The 311-nt window shown below is 54.0% G+C and overlaps 2 protein-coding genes across 2 annotated transcripts in view; one reads left to right on the top strand and one right to left on the bottom strand.

Annotated features, from left to right (window-relative positions):
* LOC119592656 (glutathione S-transferase Mu 2-like) overlaps positions 1–311 on the bottom strand; it is a 66,444-nt gene that overhangs the window by 41,797 nt on the left and 24,336 nt on the right. The gene's annotated exons all lie outside the window — the stretch shown is intronic.
* The window catches only part of LOC119592657 (glutathione peroxidase-like), a gene marked incomplete in the record, with an annotated part of 7,782 nt that overhangs the window by 3,936 nt on the left and 3,535 nt on the right, over positions 1–311 (top strand). The window contains 1 exon segment of the mRNA XM_037941571.1: positions 118–290. Coding sequence (XP_037797499.1) covers positions 123–290 — 168 coding nt within the window.

Here is a 311-nt window from a genome sequence, read left to right as displayed (position 1 = left end):
ATCGTATTGCGTGGTTTTTCCTGGAATTTCGTCTTTAGCATTGGCGCTTTCAATCGCCATCGATATTATTTAGTACTACAGCTTCTTCAACTTCCTTCATTCTCTCCTCATTTCCAGCCAAGATGTTGTGGGCGGGATTCGTCTCCCTCGCCGCCATCGGTGCAGCGGCGGCGCAGGACAGAGTGCCGTCGACGCTGTGCAACCCGAACAAGAACGGCTCCATCTACGACTATCAGGAGCTGGATCTGTTCGAGACGCGGAACGTCCCGCTCTCGGAATATCGGGGACAGGTGAGGCCTCAGTGCAGCATC

The sequence above is a fragment of the Penaeus monodon genome, chromosome 30 (assembly GCF_015228065.2).
Source record: "Penaeus monodon isolate SGIC_2016 chromosome 30, NSTDA_Pmon_1, whole genome shotgun sequence".
Classification (NCBI taxonomy): domain Eukaryota; kingdom Metazoa; phylum Arthropoda; class Malacostraca; order Decapoda; family Penaeidae; genus Penaeus; species Penaeus monodon.
This window is presented reverse-complemented; position numbering and strand designations above follow the sequence as displayed.